This window comes from Argopecten irradians, chromosome 11 (assembly GCF_041381155.1).
Source record: "Argopecten irradians isolate NY chromosome 11, Ai_NY, whole genome shotgun sequence".
Lineage (NCBI taxonomy): Eukaryota > Metazoa > Mollusca > Bivalvia > Pectinida > Pectinidae > Argopecten > Argopecten irradians.
In genome coordinates, this window is record NC_091144.1 from 17,878,573 (window position 1) to 17,897,945 (window position 19,373).

General features: G+C 33.7%; 1 protein-coding gene across 1 annotated transcript; it reads left to right on the top strand.

The window, feature by feature from the left end:
• The first annotated feature begins 837 nt into the window (after positions 1-837).
• On the top strand, positions 838-17,157 carry LOC138334441 (peroxidase-like protein). The gene is made up of 13 exons (XM_069283105.1): positions 838-1,000; positions 1,574-1,628; positions 1,980-2,082; positions 6,277-6,460; positions 7,497-7,679; positions 8,068-8,116; positions 8,362-8,465; positions 9,357-9,458; positions 12,176-12,268; positions 13,789-14,500; positions 15,596-15,765; positions 16,363-16,471; positions 17,028-17,157. The coding sequence occupies exons 1-13, from the start codon at positions 838-840 to the stop codon at positions 17,155-17,157; spliced, it is 2,157 nt and encodes a 718-aa protein (XP_069139206.1).
• Positions 17,158-19,373: the final 2,216 nt, after the last annotated feature.

A 19,373-nucleotide genomic window follows, 5' to 3' on the forward strand; every position in this document is an offset into this window, starting at 1 on the left:
TGGAAGACCGATTTAGTCTTTTATGATCATTATGTACATAGTCGCATTCCAGAAAATTCACAGATTACTTTCTGAATTGAGTACTTGGATTATTGCTCCCAAATAAAACTTTAATGGTATAATGTAGATTTATTATATTGTGGCAGAAAAAAACAATATATTATAGGCAATTACTGTTTATTAAAATGCTCCTATAAATACTGTTCATTTCACATATATTGTTTATTTGTCATTGACGTTACTTTCATATAAAACTCGATGAAACATCAGTCATTGCTCACATGATTCATTCATGAATCTGTCGGCAGTGGAGCATCTTTAATTGAAATATAGAAGCACATGATACACCTAAAAATAAACCTGCAAATATATTCATGATTCTTGGATCTGTGATTGATAGTTTGGATGATATTTAAGACGCATGTACCGTTACACAGCTTCAGACGATCGCTGTTGGTAAGTACATTGCAACCATATGGTAGCGAACAATTTGCCATTTAATATTTGCTTTGTCATTTTTTAATAACAATTGCGGAAATGTTCTTGAATCATCATGCTCTTTTATGGAAAACAACGGTATAACTCAACATACGTAATGGTACTAAAAGAGCTATCGGATTTCATCGTTTAGTCCTGGAGAAAGTTTTCCATATGAATAACAACCAAATTATTTTATATGCATTATCAGGCGATAACTTAGATAAGCAGTAAAGCCAATACTCGTCAGTATCATATAGTCTGAATGGTACAATGTTTTGAAAGAAAACGACTTATTCCTGTAAGTATAATTATACTTGTATCATTACCCACACGTCATCCCTGTTTTAGACAGCCACGATGTACAAGTGTTTGCTGCTTTCCTACTTTGTTCTAATACATCTCGTGTACAATGGGGAGTCTATTGGAAACATCAACTCTCTGGCTCTAGCTGTTCGAAATGCCATTGATTTAGCCTTGAGGGAATCCAGCACTGGGGCAAATGTATTTCAATCTGACGCAGGTAAACGTTTAAATTTATTTCTTTTAATAAATAGTATTGCTAATTAAAAAAACCCAACAAAATGTAAAAAACCCAACAAAATGTAACTATCAACTTACCTACTATTCGAATGACATACAAATTAGGCGTTTGTGGCGTTATCCACCATGGTTGTTTTAATTAGTAATTAAAAATATAATTTTATTACTTAATTTAAAAAAAGTATAGCAAGAACAAAATGTAAATATAAACTTATATGATATTTCGAAAACATAACACTTACGTATTGTGTATTGTGTTTTTCACCACCATACTTCAAATTAGTTTCATAATTTTGCATTATGTACCAAAATTTTCTGATGCGCGCACGATGCCTACTCGTAAAGTTGTATGAACTAATGTGCCATGACTAGGCGAAACATTTTACATGCCTTTTTTTCTTCTTTTCTTCTGTAACCAAAAGAAAACCATAAGGTTTGGTAAATTAAGTTGTGAAAATCGTTCAAAAATGCAAAAATATCTGATGCATTATAAACATTAGATATAACACAGAATTTATGCACTGTGAAAAACCTTGTTTTATGCCTTATGCAGGATTTGATAAAAACATATCTGCAGAATTCAATTTACTTGGCGTCATGGTCTGGCCGTATGTACTCATTTCACTGCACCGTTGACGTAAATATAATTATTTGTGGCAGTGCTCACAAAATTCATTTTTATGTATGTGAAGAATTAAAACCCTTGCTATGTAAGTATTGCAATACTCATAATATTTGTTATTTTAGTGGTAATAACATATGAAGAGCTTAATTAGTGGGTATGAAAATTACGGCACATATAACTTTTACATAATAATTAACTTATTTTAAATGAATTTGAAAAATTATATGACATGTTTTAAATAAATTTAAAAGTGTTTAGTTCATCTTTCTCGGACTACAAGTTTTTTTTTACACTAAAACACCACTGAGAATTATAAGGTATTCCATATTTCCAGCTGCACGATTTGCGGAACTAAACAGAAGAACACAATCCCTAGTGCGCGACTTGGACAGGAACGCGAATATCATGCGGAGAGCTCAGGCGATCTTCGAGAAATTGTAAGTCCTCTACTAATCGGTTCTATATCTAGCAGCTAGTTTGTTTCGCTTAAACTAAGTATAATTTTATGATATATCTATCTTTGAGATGTCTAGGTATGTTGTTTTACTAAATTCCGTTTTGATTTTTGTTTTATTTACACAGAGTTTTATTAGATTAAAGGCATTATCATCAAAGATATTTTGTGTATGAAGTAAATTAATAAAATCGATATATCGATATGATGCAATCATGATGAATGTATGATTAGATTCATTTTTACAAAGGACTTTTACCATAGGAGATATCTTTGATACCTGGTATGAAACTTATGCCAATTTAGTTTTATTTCGAGCTTAACATGATCTTCGAAGTATTGGTGTTCGAGATTTAAGGTTCGAAATAAAATATCGTATAATTAGGACCGGTTAAATCAAAGGATGTTGAGAAATATGCATTATTACTAAAACTAAATTTTCTCCACAGAAAACTCGTTTAAACATCAATTAACATAGACATTTATGTTAATGATCCTTTTTAATCATTGAATGAGGAGTTAAATGATTGCTTGATATCTCAACTCGGAATGACAAATCAGTGTCTGTTTTTAAACGTCTGCATCCTAATGAATGAGTCGCATGAATAACGTTTGATTGTCCGACAAAGTAAGGGCAATCAATAACACAGAAACGAACTCCAAGTTCATCAAATTCGGAGACAATATTTCTACAAATTAAAGTATATGACAGATGCCTATTGTAATCAAGCGTTTACAAAAAAGTAAGAGCTAATAAATAACTTTGTATTTTCCCTGTTTTACTTGCATGAAACATCCACTGGGGCAATATTCCTAATGTTTGCTTTATTCTTTTTAATTTTGTATGCTCTTCCAGTCCCCATCCATTTTATTATTTTAGAATTTGAATAATTTAAAAACATTAGGATTACCAGTTAAAATGAACATTTATCATAATGTAGTATGATAAAGTCTGCCCGCTTGACCTTCACATTAAGGGTGGTTGTCAGAGAAAGAGAAGTTGTAAGCGTTATTACTGTTCCTTTTATTGAATGTCCTCTGTCACACAGATGATATATTTTACACAATGAATAAAACACTAGTTCGGGACTTCCCTATTTTCGCCCATATCCCCTTGACTTTGATATAGATTTTCTCCTTCGAAATCGATAAGACAAGCGATTTGAAATGTATTAATTAATGAATAAGTATCATATGTTGTATTTATTATCTAGACTTTAGAAAAAAAATCTTAATTATGCCGGACTTCTTTTATATTTCTAAGCGTTTTAATAAATTTTCATGTACACTTGACATGTCATTTTGATCACCATTGCTACTTCGCTACGTCATAGATTTAATTTCAGGGTCAAGCAATCTGTTTCACAAATCAGTTTGTATTAATATGAAATTTTTATCATCAGCGGAGTAACATTATGGCAAAAATATCAAATCTAAACCTTTGAGTCAACAACAATAGTTACATGATACATTGTCTTTTAGTAATTATATAATATCTCAGAAACACAATTGACGAAGGATTGCAATTTTATGACTCTTGCCATATCAGGGCCTCGAAGTTACTCAAGATCTGCGACACCAAATCGCCAAACATACCTGTGCCTTACCCCAGTGCGCCACATCCACCTCCCCATTAGACAAGTAATACCTTCGATTGTGCAGCATGAATGCTGTAGCAGTAAATCCATACATGATATATTGCGTCAATATGAATCACCACCACTACGTGTGGCTGTCGTCACACTAGACATGCTATAAACCACATACCTTCGTTTAAAAACCATTACTAAAATATCGTTAGATTTTCTCGAGTGTGATGTTATAATGGCCTATAATTTATTGTTGTATCGCATGTACTACATAACATAAAGATATAAATTGTCGAGGAAGGGGAACATCGCAGCGAAGAATTATTTTCGTATACTAGTCTTTTGTACAAATGAATCAATTATGTCATAAACCAGTTTGAAAATACGTGTGTAGAAGAACAGAGGATATCCACCTTGCTGTTGGGTGTCCTGACCAGGAATCGAAATCTAGTATCCGGCATGAAAATGCAATGCTCTACCAACTAAGACAAAGAAGCATGCTTCGTTAGCTGAGTGTGACAGAGGCCGTATTTTACACGGTGTACATGTCACACTGATCCGTTGCGTTTACATGCGTATTATCCAATGACTTAAGCGGAAAAGGGGTCTTTATAGGTTTATTAAGCCTACTGATAGCGTTAGTCATTAACATTAAAAACGACTTCGGGACAAGTTAATATTACTCATATTCGTCATGATCCTGATATTAATCTGGAATAATCATTTAAATGAAGGATAGGGAAGTTTTATAGAAATCTTTTAAAGCTGTTATTTCATGCTAGATATTGATGATTGGATGGGTCCAAGGCTGCGACTCGTCACGGGTCATTTAGAACAACATAAATGTCATCCAAAAATTTAATGGCTAACATGACACTATGTTTCATTATGATAAAGCGAACACAGCAATTCAAATACAGATTAACATAGTTAATTTTTTTGAGTTAATAAATTTTGATTAAAGTAGAATGGCTTTATAAATTGTTTGTTCTACCACACATTGTTTAGTTCTCTAAATTATCCATAGAGCCAATACAAAACATCTCCATATAAACACATACAGATGTACAATGTTCCACACATATACCATTTTAGACCAGTACATTCCCAGTTAGTTAGATTAACTAAATTTCCAACTATCTGTCAGTATTGTAAATTAAAATCTCCATGTTACTTGATTATGACATACATTGTATTTTAGAACTGACCCCGAAAACGGCGGTCGAGTGCATAATTATTCTAATGATTACTACATTATTCCTTTTGCTGCGTATTGCCATACTTTTTTGTGTGAAAACAATTCCAGATGCTAATTAATGATAAAAACAGATACAGAAAAAACTCACTAGCATTTCTCTTAGTATTGAAGTTACTTAGAATGCACTTATTGTGTGTAAGAATGAAGCAGAAACAGGAGAAAGAACTCTAATCTGACAAAAATCAACGTTACGTCACCTTATCCAACTTCTTTTCCCACGATTTGTCACGTTCTTAATGAAAAAGCAATAGACGGGATTACTTTGAGTTATAATTAAAACGAGTCGAGCGAAGCATTTTAATTCGATCTGGTTTGAAGATAAATCTGTATCTCGTTTTTTGGCATGCTACAGTTTTTCATAAAAAAGCAATATGACATTGGTTGTCCTGCTCCTGCGGTATAAAATTTAGCAAAACTTTAGCAAAATATTACTGTGAACGATTGACAAAAACTTTTAATTAAATCATTAAACTGTCGGCTTGTCCTTACGTTTTGAGTTCGTTATGTCTTTATTTAAGTTTTTTGTTTTCGTTTTAGCCGATAATGAGGCATATTTCCTAATATCTGTCAGTGTGTAATTGATAACATAGCCTTCAATTAAAAGGTCATTGCGTTGAACGGTAAAGTCTCAAGGATACCAATGGTTCTGCAGCCATCCATATTCTTTAAACGGAGTTGACGCGGCAAACGAATGAGAAAATGTGATTGAATATCTTGATTACCGAGAAATGTCGTCTTCTAAATAATTAATCATCAATGTGCATGTATAAAACAATTTTGGATTGATCACTAGTGTACGTGTGTGGCCTTATGAAAATGGTAATTTATAAAACTTAGTAATATTTAACAAATTGAAATTCACTTAGTAATCTATCATCCTCATCAGACACATCGTATGATATCATTCGTCTGTAAGGACACTTGATGGTTAGTGTTCTTAACCAGCTAAGAATCTTAGTGAAACGTAAATTTATTCCTCACCTGGTAGTTCTACTTCTTTATTACATGTTTCCGAGTAAAGGATATTGAAGGTGTTATGTAAAAATGTGGTAGTAAAGAGTAAACAGGAATCACGCCTGATCGAAATACATCTACAAGTAGGCCTAGTCTATACCTAGGACAGAGACGTCGAGATGTAATATAATATTCCTTGTTTCCTGGTGATATTTCATCTCATCATCTGAAAACTTTTATATGCAAAATATCACAGTTACCATCCCACTTGATGAAATATAACTGTTATTGATAAAAATCAAGGAATATCCATTAATGTCCATTTTTTTCGTTTGTTACTACAAGAACTGGACTTTCGTGGACTGTTATATTGAAGGAGCCCGTGCTGTTAATGGAATGGAGAACCCGTATTGCCCCAGTCTGCACATTACCGGAAGTTATATGTGACCCGTATAGTCCTTACAGGACAGTGGACGGCAAATGTAACAATTTAAAACTACCGTTACTAGGTAGCTGGCTGTCACCCCAGGGGCGTGAAATCACACCTTTCTACGCGGATGGTATGTGTAATTAAGCATTTAACTACTATTACGAGACCAATCATGGGAGGAAAATGCCAACTGGATTACAGTACATTTAATGTAGCGAGCGCTTCATGATGAATTGAGCCCTTCATTAGATTTACCGTTGTGCAGTTGACATTCATTCCATGATTATGTCCGTATTTAAAACTATTTTATAATACAATCACAAAAGGTGATGTACCTATATAATGAATGTTATTATCATCAATGACGGAACAGACATTTTAACAGTCATCTCTTGTCATTGCTGATACGGCAATTATGACGTCATAATGATTGGTAAGGTTATGGTCATATAGGATAATGTATTGCATTGTTGGGTTTACACATCTGTGTGACTTTATTGTTTTGAGAGCGTGTTTTAGAGGCCCACGTTAACTGACATTCACGGATTTTTGCCACTCATGCGGTTTTATTATTTTATTACAAAAGGAATTCCCCCTTGCTTCTGTCCGAGTTTAACGATTACTTTATGTTAAGCTTTTGTGATAAATTTACTTATCAAACTCGGTTACCAAGCCTGCATCATTGCATATTTGACCTTGTTAACTTTTTTCTTAACTGCATTGTTAAAGAAATAAAAACAATATGAATGCAAATATTGCACTGAACATTTAGATAGTATATGTAATATTATCATTCATCGAGAGAAGCCTGCGAAATGACATGAGACACCTTAAACATTGCATTAATAAAAGACCACGATTTAAAGTGACTTTAATATTTGCACTTTATGAACTTGATGAACATGATTAGTTATTTAGTTTATATGTACATGTAGTAGTAGCCATTGTTTTTTCATTACTTCACATTTTTTAAACAAACTCCCTCTGGCACCAAGTCAGTTGAAAGAGCATTATATATACATGAAATACCGGATTGATATAAACCACCTTATACTTAATATTGTCACTGTTTATAGTTCTATTATGTTTTTGCTCTTGATGAGCACATTAAGTATATATTTACATGTAGTGGTAGCCATTTTGTGATTACATCACCTGTGTTTAAGGCCTGAACTTGCCTCGTTCCAAGTCAGTGACTGGACTAGATCTCCCTAGTCCTCGTCTCATTAGTAACGTGGTCCACAGCAACACCGGTCGATCGCCAGTCTTAAACAGGAGAAACACCAACATGTTCTTTGCTTATGGCCAATTTCTAGACCATGACGTCACGCTAACGCCAGTTCTCCAAGGTATTTATGTATTGCAAATTAATTTTTTTATCAAATTTTTCCCTCTTTGGTTAGGGTATTTCCAAAAACAATATATTTTTGTTTACATTTTTCTTCTATAATAAATCTTTTAATCAATTAAATCTAACAATCTAATATTTACAAAGAAAAATTCACTTGATATAAATTCAGATATTGGTAAAGAAAATTTCATGTGTAGAAGTAAAATTTACCATAATTTAATTTAATGCATACTTGTTACATGGTAGTTATACTGCAAATCTAAATTAATAAGTATACTATGTATTGGCTAGATGGAAGTAAAAAATCTGTAGTTCAACAAACATTAATCTGCGTTCGCTTAGGATATCTCCAGATTACAAATAAAATTGCAGTGCCTCTTTTACAGATAACGAAGGTAAAAATCTCGAGTGTTGCCGACCAGGAGGCTTAAGAGAGTAAGTTAATGTTCTTATTTACGGACCGTCTATAAAATTATTGAAAATATTGAAAAATGACTGACTATGAATATATATATTGACATACTGAGATCAAGATTCTGGACTGTTAAATAAACTAAATTGTGCTGTGAAACATTCTTAGGAAATGCGATTATAAGAAAAGAATTATTGCAATTTTGTTATCTTATTGATAATATTACATATTTATAATAGCTAATTGTAATGTAATATTCCCTTTATAGTCCTCGGTGTTTCCCAATCCCAGTCCCTCCAAATGATCCCATGTTCCAAATCTGTAAAAACTTCGTCCGTTCTGCATCCAGACCACCGTTCCAATGCGATCCAAGTAAGTACACAGAATTTTTCTACCTACTGAGAAAAACATATCGAAATACTACTCCGACGTGATTAAGGATGCAACATATCAAATAATATTAATTTGTAGCCTTGGTGATCCAAACTGCATCAACCGACTCTACTTAATTAAGCCTTATAGTTTCATTATCGTCATGCAATTTTCGTAAGAAAAACACTAGAAAAAGTTCCGTTATTTCGAAAAACAAAAATAATTCGATACATTCGATTTGTCAAAATCAGGTTTATTTTATCGATTTCACGATCGCCGTATCTGTGAAACAACACTTATCTTGCAAGTGTTTTTTGTCAGTAAATTTGACATTAAAGGTATCAATTACAAACAAAAGGCCCATGGGCCTTAACGGTCACCTGACTATTAGTACAATACAACATAGTCGTTTAAAGATTTGAGCCTATTTGACCCCTGTGACCTTGATTGAAAGTCAAGGTAATTCATTTAAACAAACTTGGTAGCCCTTCATCCCAGCATGCTACATGCCCAATATCAGTACCCTGGGCCTTCTGGTTCTTGAGAAACAGTCGTTTAAAGATTTTAGCCTTTTTGACCCCTGTAACCTTGAATGAAGGTCAAGGTCATTCATTTGAACAAACTTGGTAGCCCTCCATCCCAGCAACCTACAGTCGTCGTTTGAATGAAAAGTTTACGGACGGCGGACAGCGCACGACGACGGACGGTGCATGATGACAATAGGTCATCCTCACCCTTCGGGTCAGATGACCTAAAAACCAAATAACTCAATAATTAATTAATAATGATTGAAATATATACAGAAATATAAAACATACTTTAGGTTTGGGCTATGTTTTTATTGCAATGGCTTTTGTGTAGTTATGATATTTAAAACCATTTTGTTTGGAGGTCCCCGTTACCAGATAAACCAGCTGACGTCATTCATCGACGGATCAACAATCTATTCTTCTACTCGGGAACAATTAGACATCTTACGTGAGAAGAGATTTGGTGAGTTCAAGGTGCATGAAGAAACCTTGTTTTATTTTTTGTTTAAATCTTTAATTTAAATGTTAAGAGAGTTTAAAATAGGTTTAATTTGTACAAATAGGAGCTGAAAAAAGGTTTTTGTAGTACTGCCAAAAATCATATTTACGTTTAGAGTGCAATGTGTACATACGGTCAAACCATTAAGCAAAGTTGTTGTATACGATTTCATATATAACATTTTATTTAAGGATTAACCTCTTACTTTGCTTAGTTTATGAGATGATAAACCCTATGGAGTACGAGATAAATTAAGTAAACGCGACTGCTCCATTGGGTTTATCCTCTCAAAACTACATGTAAGCAAAGGTAGAGGTTAATCCTTATATTTACAATATTTTCTTTAAACACTAAAATCAACAAAAACGTCAGATACAATCATTTACCTGAGTTATTTGCCGTCATGTTGATCCCACCCTTTTTTTCCATGGCGTCACAAAAAAGATATTTCAGTTATTTTATTAATGTGAAATAGCAATAATGTATTAAAAAATAAATATGTTTTATTGTATGTCTCCGATTGTCTCGTACATTTGTTATTTGTAAAGATTGGCACGTGATTTTGTGGAATGTCAAAGGAAGTCCGCCAATGTTTACATGTATCCATACGCACCAAATCGGGTCACGTTCTGCACTCAAGTTATTTGGAAATAAAACAGATCTGTTCCAACTTGTTTATCGATACAGAAACAGTGACGATTGTAAATATAGTGTTATATTTACATTCCATGGTGCATGCGCCGATATATCACTAGTATACCAAATTGTAGTATATGAGAGTATGTCTGCAATTTACAGTGATGAGGTCTCTGTGTAGGAATACAAACAATGTAAACAAGCATGGCCGCCAGTAAACAATAAACGAAGCTAGTATCATCACATAGGATTTGTATTTGAAATAATTGAAGTTTAAATTAAAAATGTTGGCATTAATGAAAATAAATTGAAAATCAAGACGAGAACATTTAATATTGCAGTAATTAACAGTATTACGAAAATAATTAAAATTTAACGTCATAAAAACGTCGTCCGGCGTCTCAGAACGTCGTCTGCTACTGTGTCTGGATCACAGAAGGAAATTAAAACCACTTTGATTGGAGGCAGTCGGACAACACGAGGAAAAATATGGCATGGCGCTTAGAAGTTTTTCTGGGTACCTGGTAAGCTTTTGAATTAGAATTACGCCGTGTAATTTCGAGATAAACTCAGCTTAAACTAATGGAATGTTCAACTTAATTTAAGAACAATCACATCGTTTGAGTTTTACACAGCATAAACATGTACTCAGCATAAACATGTACCCAGCAATATAGATTCCGGAGCGACTGTAATAGCATATCATATCATACAGTAGTGTTGTGAATTGATGATTAAAGGTGAATAACCCTTAGATTTTACATCACTACGAACAACATGGCGGAGAAGCTCGGCGAAGGTAGACTGAAGAAAAAGACGACAGTGCTAATGAAAAACAGCCTTATCACAATAACTGTTTGATTAACATTAGTGGGGGTTATCGATTGTTGTCTGACAAACTAATGAAACAGATCTATGTTAGGCCTATCTGCAGAGTTTAAAAAGCGAAATCAGGCACACTCAGTCCTACAAAACTATTATAGAAAAGTCAGGTTAAAAAAAGATTGCATCTTACCTTTCCAGTGGCACAAAAAATCCAATTATCCTACGTCAAAATGTGTGGTTTGCATTATCACACTTGTTCTCTCGCGGAATAGAATTCCATCATCAGCTAAATTACCCCAGCGTCCATCCCCAAGCACTGATTCGGAACCTCATCACTACTATTGAAGGGTATCTACATTGCGCGATCTTCACTGTCACATCAAGAGATATAATGTTTTAATATTTTGAAAAGGCATATAATTTTGTAGATTTATACGTATGGTTTTTAAAATAAAGTTTGATGTGGTATAAAATGTATGTTTGATTAGTTTATTTATGATAACCTGAGGAACTATATTATATCTGGAAAATATCCGCTGTTCCGGTATTTGTACCTGTTGACGTCAGCGATGTGACGAGCGCCAAATTTAAACGCATTATTAGCGACGCTTGTTAAAAAATAGTTGAATGTAAATATAAGCAATAAACCGTTACCAAATTGTAGTATATAGTCAATATGAATATAATTTGGGTGACAGATAAATCACTTAAATAAGTAATTGTTAAGTGTTTTATGCTACTATGTTTCCTTCATACATAATGCCTTATAACACAGAATTTTACAATGCATAAATTCAGTGTTGTAACTAATGCTTATAAGGCAACATACATGTTTTAGTTCATTTGAAAGATCTTTACATCATAATGCATCAAACCGGATTGTTTTCAATACATTACTATATGATGTATATTTTGATCAGGTTTAGATTCTAATTTGGTTATCATTGACAGGCCATCGGTCATAAAGTGTAGTAGAAATTGTATGTTGAAGATGGGTAGAAGGCGGTATTCGGCTATGTTATGTTTATATGTGTACTATAGTGTATTTGTATAGATTAACAGGACGTGTTAAATTGATATACAGTGTACTATATGTATGTTCATACAGGACCATATTACGCACCATATTTTATGTTAAGATGATACACTGAGTACTATTTGTATGTTTGTACTGGACGTGTTAAGTTTATAGATTGTGTGCTGATTGTCTGTTTACACAGGACGTATTAAGTTGACGGCCATGAATCTCCCCCAATCTGGGTCTGCCGATATGTGTACACTATCTTCTCCTGGACACCACTGCTTCCTGGCAGGTAATAATAATCAATGAAATCGGTGTTAAAGTAAACGTAAATTATTCACGGCGTATTTTTGTTTGCTTATTTTGCTTTCATTAAACATGGAGATATCGCGCTCAAACATCAAGTGCCAATTTTAAATGTAATTAGAAATTCCGTCTTTGCATATTACACAGTTAGCTCCCTTGTGGGTAGGTATAGATTGTTACGTCATTATTTTGTGAGCGCAATTCACGTCGTTTTCTTCGAAAAGTATGACATTACAATAACAATGTTAGAAATTTGGAGCCTAAGTCTTGTCACCCTTCTCGTATATATAGTACCATGTGTGGTATGGTTTTCTCGTATATATAGTACCATGTGTGGTATGGTTTTTATCGTTTTATATCTAGAGCTCTAAAACGTCTAAAAATGGTCTTGGGGCACTCTGGTGGATCCATGATTATATAATCTGTAACTAATTCTTAGATCCCTGTGGTCATTGCCGTAATATACAGTACATCTATAAAAGGATAATTAACAAATATCCAATAATGTGTTTAAGATAGATTGACTTTATAAATAACAAAATACACTGTAGACAATTTATCAAATACCTAACTGATGTCCAACCAAGCAAATATAAAATGTGTAATGTCTGTACTTTTTGTGTATGAGAATAAATATAGCCATTGTCACAGAAAAAAAAACAAAACAAAAAAACACAATAACAATGTAATATGCAAATACGGAATACGAACAGGTGTGGCTGACGCTGCAAATAAAATCCACGTTTACAGTATTAAAAGTATATTGTTTTAAAGACAATGTTCGCATACATACAAGTTTGTCATAAAACTACGGCGACAACTGTTTTCCTTTAGTGATAACTATTGCCTATATTTATCTATTACTTAAGCATTAAATTGCCTTCTTTGTGGATTTATGGTCATAAAATCCCAAGGATTGAAGACAAATACCGCATTCTGATTAATTTCGCGGTAAGAAATAAGTCCATGGAAATAAAACGTATAATCATCAGTACACTTCCAACAATTTAATCAATTCGTTCCATCTTTAGGAAAATGATAACTATAAAAATCGTTGCAAATAACATAAAACGATTGTTTTTTTTCCTATTCCGGCAGCACGCAAGTACGCACAAAAGTGCGCATGGCGTCATTATGCCATGATATCGGCCAGAATGACGTCACAATACATGTTAAAAATATAACTACACCAACGGGAGTTATAGGAGAATTATGATATCATAAATTCCCTCTTTGGTTGGTAAGGTTATAAAGTGTCAGTCCCGAGCAAATAGAAATATAAGACAATATCTATTTGTAACCACTTACGCCGTATTTGACAATCCAATTTTCAAGCGCCAATAATGCCAAACTACACTTTTGCTATATGGTTAAATATTGCACGAGAAAATCATTTAAGAACGAGCGATAATGTGATAAAATTAATGTGAAAACATTAATTGGTTTTGAAGAAGTCTGTAAAATACTGATTTAGGGACATAAATGATGATTATTTTTTTAATACAGGTGATGGTCGTCGACACGAAGTTCCAACTCTAACAACTTTTCATGTAATATTTTCAAGGGAACATAATCATCTAGCACGGGGCCTGCAAATGGTCAATCCCCACTGGTCTGATGAACGCTTGTTCCAGGAAGCTAGACGTATTATGGGGGCAGAACTTCAGCACATAGCATTTAATGAATATCTACCTCTCGTACTCGGAAATGACGTCATTAAAACATTTAGTCTCCTCCCAGCATCACAGGGTTACCGCAACATCTATGACGTCACTGTAGACCCCTCCTCTACGTCAGTTTTCAGCACGGCTGCTTTCCGTTTTGGACATTCTCAGATACCCTCAGTGTTAGGCATGATGGCAAAGGACCATAAAATTATCGACGAAATGCCTCTCCATACTCAATTCGATAGACCAGATATATTCTTTAACAGGGATGGTTCTGAGAGTTTAATGCGATGGTTGGCCAACTCACATCACGAAGAGAACGATAGACTTATTTCAGACAGTGTCAGGAACCTTCTTACACTAAACATGGATACAATGGAAATGGATTTGTCGGCCGCAAACATACAGAGAGGACGAGACCACGGTATCCCTCCATATAATGTTTGGAGGGAATGGTGCGGTTTGCGTTCGGTTCTTCATTTCGGACAAGGACCAGGGGGGCTAGTTGATCACGACAGCATAACTGGGATATTCTTATCTAAAGTATACAGGTATCACATATTAACATAGTAACGTCATATTTTTCAGCTTGAAATCCGTTTGTCAAGAGAGCTACTGATTAGTACTTTAATGATTTACCATATTCAAGCAAACTGTCATGAGAAAAATTGACGTAAAAAGATCAAACTTGCATGAAAATTAGGATTTGTTTGTTTGTTTGTTTGATTAATTAACGTCCGATTAACAGCTAGGGTCATGTAAGGACGGCCTCCCATGTATGTTGTGTGATGCGTGTATGTTGTGCGAGGTGCGTGTTTTGGGAGACTGCGGTATATTCATGTAGTGTCTTCTTGTATAGTGGAACTGTTGCCCTTTTTACAAGTCCACTGAATTTATATGCGTATTTTCCATACTCACAATCAAGAAGAGCTTTTAAGATGTTTCACCACACACAGTTACCAACATTTTAAGAATGACAATGCATAGGTTATAATTTTACAAGTACAAATAATAATTACATCTAAAAGTGATTACATACGGTCAGGCAACAAAGTCAAGTTGTGATCTACAATTTCATTTAACAGTGTTTAGTAATTGTAAAGTGACTTATGTCGGTATTTTACCTTCTAAAAACACGTATAAAAACTAATTTAACAGTGCATAAATTCTGTTTTATAACTAATGTTTATGAGGAATCATACATGTGTTTGACTATTTGAATGATTTTCACTGTTGAACAACTCATCAAAGCTTATGTTTTTAAACTGGTAACTGAAGAAATAATAACATGTCGCATGATGCATTGTCGGACTGTCATATGGCGCATCGTCGTACTGCCTCACGGCGCATTATCATGGCACATTGCCACGACAGAACGACATATGGTCGAAATCAGCCATAATGAAAAATCCAAAATCACATAAAATTGGCAAATGTATCCGTGCTATTCTGGCCAAGGTTAAGACTTACATAAGTAGTCGAAAACTTAGATAAGTAGTCGATGAGTAATCGTTTAGGGACAAATTATCTAAACAAAATAGTTTTACATACGTCCTTGATATTTTTTCCTGTTATTATTCGAGAATTCACTCCTACATATGTAGAGATAATATCGTAGAAAAGAAGGTTTGATTGGTGTGTTTCAGACATCCCAACGACCTTGACCTTTTTACGGCCGGAGTTTCTGAGAAATCCTTACCTGGAGCTTCTGTCGGGCCTACATTTGCATGTATCATTGCTAAACAGTTTCGGAAATATCAAGCAGGAGACAGATTCTATTATGAAAATTCGAATCTGCCAGGTAGTTTTACACTGGGTAAGTTATTGTTATTTGAAGGATTTTTCAGTCTGGTGCATGCCACAATATACATGATGCAGTTGGGTTATAACATTTATAGAAGTACGTATTCATTTATATAAACTTATGCTGTCGGCCATACCATGAAACATAATGATTTATATAATGCAATATTTCATGCGATTAAGTAAAAACTGATCGTCGATTGGGTGCAGAAACTAGTTTTACCAAGGACGTATATTAATCGCTGGTACACAAATTAAGTGTATGAAACAAGGAACGTTTTCCGAAAAACGATTTCTCTTGTATGTATCGGTATACTAAAACGAAAAAGTATGCCGTTGTGAAATATAGCAACTTTCTGTTATCCCTCGACGTTGTCCATTTAGATAGGTCAGGGGAACCAGAAACTTGTGTATCCCTTAACTCCATATATACTTTAACTGTAAAATAACAATTTCGACGGCTGGCTCTCCCGTTATTATTTGACCGAGTAGGATGTGCTGTTTAATGTCATGCCGGCATGCCTTGATGGAATAGACTGTCAAATAAACACATCACAAACGCGTTGTTTTTTATCATAAAAATAACAAATATTCATGTTTGTATTTCCAGATCAACTCAATGAAATAAAAAGGACCACAACTCTTGCTGCAATTCAATGTAGAAATTCACGTATACAAGCGACACAACCATTTCAGTTTTTGAAACCAGATCCACAAAGGTAATTATTAATAAGAATCAAATTAAGATAATAATTAATTTACTATTTGATATTCCTAGTATTTTGTGTTCTATATAAGTATAGAAATTAACTTGACTTATCCTAATCTGGTTATAGGTACCAATTACAATGTTGTGTGAAGTTCTATAAAGATCTGCTGTAAGTTCAACGTTATGGAATATCTCTAACGAATGACATGGGTAATGAAATGTGTAAATGATCCATGTTATTCTGTCTTTATCCATTGTCCAACTAAAACTTAAACATCATGCTTTAAATACTAATATCTACATTTAATAACCACTGTTTAATTGACAACACCACTTTACTACAGCCTCCCAAAACATACACGTATTCACACATGCATTACACTGCAAACAGGACAGGCCGTAATCAAATGACATTGGATGTTCATAAGACATTTAGTTTGATCAATCTACCTATTGGCTGTCATATTTTGACATATATTGGTGTGTAAAATACATTGGGTATTCTATCATATCTTATTGTGGTTTTTATCTATATTTAATATACATTGTATATTTTTAATTTACAGTAATCCAAAGATTCCCTGTCAACTGATACCAACTATCAATTTAAGATTTTGGCGGGAACACAGTCCACTTGTACCTATTGTTCCACTCACTCCAGTTAAGTTCCTTCAGGTTCCAACTGTTCTTGGGTGACGTCTGTAATGATTGGTATTAACTGTTTAGTATTAAAACATTCCGACAGTCCTAATTACTCTTGTTCAATTCTCTTTCATTGGACCGATGAACGTCATCTCCTATATACACCTCGAGTAATAAGCGATCGGCACACGGGTCGGGATTTTTAAGGCACTTTTTATTACATTTAATATTTTATTTTCTCATATTAATAGTGTATATCAGAGGTTAAACTTGCTGGTTTCGTTACTCTTATGGAAAATTTTCACGTTGGTAACCCTTAAATGATAGGGCTATTAAATGATTCAGTAGATCTTACGCTTCGTCTAGAGGCCAATAAGGGGTAGTACTGAAATGCACGAATGTGAAAGAAGTGTTGGTTGTGTAATGTGACATTACATCAATAAAAGCATACCCTTCTTGTAAAAGATGTTTTATAACCAAATGTACATAGACAGCTACCTGCACGCGAATATGTTGTTTTTTTTTTTTTTTTTCATGTACGTTCATATGTACGTGTCTGCTTGTATGGACAATCAGGAGGATAAAACATAGCAAAAGGTAGAATCACGTAGATGTTTAACTGTCGACCTACATGCACAACTAACGAATGGTCTACTTTTCATTATGTACATGTTTATACGTCCGATAACGTAATGTAGACGTCTGAATGCATCATATATCTCGGTATCAATTTGAAGAAGAAAAAAATTTGGATAAAGACATACTTTCTATCTTTCTATTTATATAAAAAGCAATACACACAAATAAGAAAGCTGTCGAAGAAAAGGTAGATAAACCTATAGTATCCTAGAAACATTTGAGTTATCCCCCTTCTTTGTATTGAAATGGCCATTTTAGTCAAAATTATTAGCAATTATTATTTACTTGAATATATATTTAAGTAATTCTACCCTTTTTTTTTACAAATATTTTATTTATTCAAATTTCAGTTTTTCAATTAAAAACAAATTGCAACTTTCTAAGTAGTATGATGAGGTTTGATTTTGTGTGTGTTCAGAGGGTACACTTTGAAAAATATTAATACCATTTATGACTTTTATTTACGTATCGTGGTGGTACACTCTAGCTTGTGGGTTGCCGAATGAAGACAAGAGTCCACTGATTACAACGGTATAAAGATAGTGTTAACGAACTCGAGTTTGATAAACATGACAAACAACATTCATTTATCGGGGAATATCTATAGTGTATAACAAAATATTCGTCGGTGGTTTTTGTCATACTTTGTCGATACAACAATGATACCCATATTATTTGAACAATGACATCAATCATTTCATATTATGCCGTAAATTATTTTCTATGTAAACGCAGCTCTATCTACCGAAGAAATAAAGTGAAGTTCATATATATATATATGAAAACATGAGAAAACCGTCTTATGCATGTATTTTCCCTAGTGCTTACTGGTCAATTTTACATGAAAGAAAATTGAAAAGTTAGATATAGATTATTCCAATTCGCTAATTTCTTCTCGTTCTTACATCAGCGGGTTAGATGAATAGAGGAAATAATTGAAATGCGCATTAGACAATGCGATGATAAGAATTCAAATGTTTTTCCTGGTCAAGTAAATAAAGAAAAAGTTTCAATTTTAACTGACGTAAAAATAAACACACTAATGATAATTGGCTTGCTTACCTTTACCGCAGAGTCTTTTCTCAAATATAAACTTATTTCAGTGTATATCGATATGTTGTCAGTAGCATGAAATGACTCTGTGATTCGGTTAATTCATGTGTTTGTCAAGATTCACCTATTATGTTTAACGACATTGGATAGTATAGCAAGCTTTAAAAATGGTTCATGTAAAATGTCCCGGCAATTCTGTTATATATATACTTAAATTGTTCAATTGATTGGTTGTTTCAGCTACAACATAACTTCGTGTAATTTTATCCCTTTAATTTCCACATGAATGTGTTCAACCATGTGATCGAGTCAAAAGTACCATAAATTGAATGTTGTTCCAATCGATTGATTTCGGTTGATAGAATATCGTCTATTGTTTCTCTCCAAAGACTGGTTGTAGATGATTTAAGACGTCACTTTGTCGACTGTATAAACCCCCAAAAAGATACACGCGGTTCAAGTGCATGCTTTATATGCATATGTACATTTTCTAAGAAACCACTTGGGAAGAATTAATTTTATATTTTCTCAATAGTTTGCCCTAAATTAATGGTCAAGAACATGTGTCATGTGTTACA

Excerpts from the sequence above, each read along its gene's own strand:
- LOC138334441 (XM_069283105.1), top strand. The coding sequence starts at position 838 with ATGTACAAGTGTTTGCTGCTTTCCTACTTTGTTCTAATACATCTCGTG. Across the intron at positions 1,001-1,573 it reads TGTATTTCAATCTGACGCAG|GATTTGATAAAAACATATCT; the intron begins GTAAACGTTTAA and ends TGCCTTATGCAG. Across the intron at positions 12,269-13,788 it reads ACACCACTGCTTCCTGGCAG|GTGATGGTCGTCGACACGAA; the intron begins GTAATAATAATC and ends TTTTTAATACAG.